This window comes from Capsicum annuum, chromosome 8 (assembly GCF_002878395.1).
Source record: "Capsicum annuum cultivar UCD-10X-F1 chromosome 8, UCD10Xv1.1, whole genome shotgun sequence".
NCBI classification, from domain to species: Eukaryota; Viridiplantae; Streptophyta; class Magnoliopsida; order Solanales; family Solanaceae; genus Capsicum; species Capsicum annuum.
The window spans coordinates 147,195,902-147,199,074 of record NC_061118.1 but is presented as its reverse complement, the minus strand read 5'-3'; the positions used below and the strand labels follow the sequence as shown (position 1 = coordinate 147,199,074).

The window sequence follows — 3,173 nt, the reverse complement described above, 5'->3', positions numbered from 1 at the left end:
ACGGGTGATACATATGATATTAATGAGTGATACATATTGTATTATGGGGATTTATATGATAGATACAATTATTTATTTTAATTTTTGGGTGATTCATATGATATTAATGGGTGATATATATATCAATTATTTATTTTAATTTTTGGGTGATTCATATGATATTAATGGGTGATATATATGGTATTATAATGATTTATATGGTAAATACAATTATTTATTTCAATTATTGGGTGATTCATATATTTTGGTGATTCATATGGTAGATACAATTATTTATTTCAATTATTGAGTGATTCATATATATGATATTACGGTGATTCATATGGTAGATACAATTATTTATTTCAATTATTGGGCGATTCATATGATATTAATGGATGATATATATGGTATTATGGGCGATTCATATGTTATTAATGAAAAGTAATGGTGTAGTCAGTGTAGGAAACAAAAATAATAATATTTAAGAAAACACACTAAAAGCAGAATTGAAACATAATTAAAATTAAATCTAAAAAAGCAAACTAAAATTAAAGACCAAAAAGAGAAAAAAGACCCCCCAAAAACATATCTTTCATAATTAAAGACGAAAAAAGAGAAACATAATTAAAATACTTAAATTAAATCTAAAAAAGGAGAAAAATTAGATGTCTTTCCTTAAATAAAAGAATACAATGAATAAAAGATAATCTATTATTTCTTAAATAAATATCTTGTTAGTTTCAAATGTAGCATTTTTTTATATGTATCACCATATAACATATGTATCATATTTCAAAAAATTGAGATAAAATGTAATTAACAAAATAATCGAAATTTTATATAATATCACTTAAAGATTCAGGCATGTATGTAAGTTACCCTTAAATGAAAGGGCAAAATAGCCCCAATAGGTAGATGAGGAGGCATTTCCGGCCCAATAAGTATACGGAGGACATTTTTGCACCATTTCACATAGTTGAAGGGTATTTTAGGCCCCTTTTCAATTTATTTATTTATTTGGTTTAACTTGACACATTTCTTTATGATCAAATACTACTTCCTTTGTTTTAATTTATTTGTCTGATTCTTGACACATTTCTTTATGATCAAATACTCCCTAGTAATAATTCCATTGTTTTAATTTATTTGTCTGATTTAACTTGACACATTTGTTTAAGAAAGTAATGAAAAATTTTGAATTTCGTTGTTTTAAACTAAAAATATGTGAATCGGAATTATATCAAAATATCATTTAATTTTGTGATTTTAAATATATCAGGAGTAAATACTCCTTCCTCCCAATTTAAGTGAGTTACTATTCTTTAGTTTGTCACAAAAAGAAAGTTTCTTTCAATATTTAATAAATTTCTAACTTTGATATCATACATGTTTAAATCACAAGATTTAATAGACTACAGAATTAAAAAAATTCCCTTTATGTTTTAAAGTTCATCTAGTCAAAGTAAGACACTTAAATTGGGACCAGGAAGTAACATATTTTTAGCCAAATAATTGAATGCACTCCTCAAAAAAGGCATAAAACTAAATCACAACTTTGAAATGTGTAGGAATAGCAGCATTTCATAATCTATGTGTGTTAATTAACTGCCCATAAAATTAAGGCAACAATCCTTAAGCTTTCCTCTAACAATACAATATAAATAGTACTCTTTAGTCCTCCTTTTAACAATCAGAAAGTACAAAAAAAAAAACTATAGTCCAAACACCAGTTAAAAAAAAAATGTTGAAACTGATGTATACAGTGATCATTCTCTTGCTTGTTTTAGCAACACCAGCAATGGCAGCCAAGCCTTATTCTTATAAAACTGTTCAAAAAAGGCTAGCACCTTGTATTAAGTTCATTCAAGGGAAATATTATTCGATTAAGCCATCGGGGAGGTGCTGCAGAGGACTGATAGATATAAGTGACATGATGAAAATTGGCAGAAAGGATTATGTAACTGTTTGCAAGAATATTAAGAAAGCACTTTTACATATGAATTATGATCCAAATCTTATAAAAACTGGTTCACAGCAATGTAGAACAGGGTTTACTTTGCCTCCTGTTGGCCATACCACTAATTGTGCTTGAAGGCAGTGGAGTTAAACTCTATATGTAATTGATGGCATTTGAAAAAAATTGGATCTTTATACTAAGTTCTACTGAAACACACAAATTTAAAATAGTAGTGAGTGACTGTATTAGTACTAAATCGTATCACTCTTGCTGAGTAATCATTTATCCAAGGCATTTCAAGAAAAACAGGAAAATCCTAGTTAGATATTGTATTTTATTTTATTCCTTTTTGTTGTCATGTTGAATACTCCTATAAGAATTGTTGTCATGACTTGTGTATATAGCAAAATGAAGATATATACTCCCTCCCGTTTTTACTTGTCACAATTTTTTTAATTATATTTCAACTTTAACTAGTCATTTTTGACATATCAAGAAAAAATATTTTTTTTTTTTCTATTTTATCCTCACTATTTATTATTTTTTCTTTAAATTAATTTCAACACACAATGTAATCATCATTTAATAGGGATACTATGATAAAATAATTATTTTATCAATTATTTTTCTTAATGAATTTGTCAAATCAAATTATAACAAATAAAACCTAACGGAGGGAGTATTACAGAAGGCCAGTATTATTCCAACATCATCAACAACCTTGTTCACAATATATAAATGAAAAATGATAATGCAACTGCTAGAACTCGACAACTTAAACTACTTGTAGTCTCATCTTATAAAAGTAATTAATCTGTATGAATTTATTATGTCAGAATTCCTCAAGCTTCATGAATATAATTGACACCTGTTAAAACAATTGAATGTATCTCAAAAGGAAAGTGTCATCGACTACGAATATGTCCAGATTCATTCTTGGATGTGAGTGTGAGAGAAATGTCTACATTCAACCTTCTTTATATCATAATTACCATATTAAAGAGCCTTTGTCTCTACTTCCTCCCTGAGTTTTTACTTGTCACATTTTGACTTTTGACTTTGACACACTTAATTAAGAAAAACAATTAATAACATTATTATTTTATCATAATAGCCATATCATATGATGTTACATTGTGTGTTGAAATTAATTTGGAGAAAAAATAATTAATGCTAAGGGTAAAAAATAGGAAGAAAAAATTACCTTTTCTTGATACGTCAAAAATGACAAGCA

The 3,173-nt window shown here is 26.9% G+C and overlaps 1 protein-coding gene across 1 annotated transcript; it reads left to right on the top strand.

Annotated features, from left to right (window-relative positions):
* The first annotated feature begins 1,723 nt into the window (after positions 1-1,723).
* LOC124886660 lies at positions 1,724-2,074 on the top strand. The gene has a single exon (XM_047395544.1). It carries the CDS (start codon positions 1,724-1,726, stop codon positions 2,072-2,074), a length of 351 nt encoding a protein of 116 aa, XP_047251500.1.
* The last annotated feature ends 1,099 nt before the right edge of the window (positions 2,075-3,173 follow it).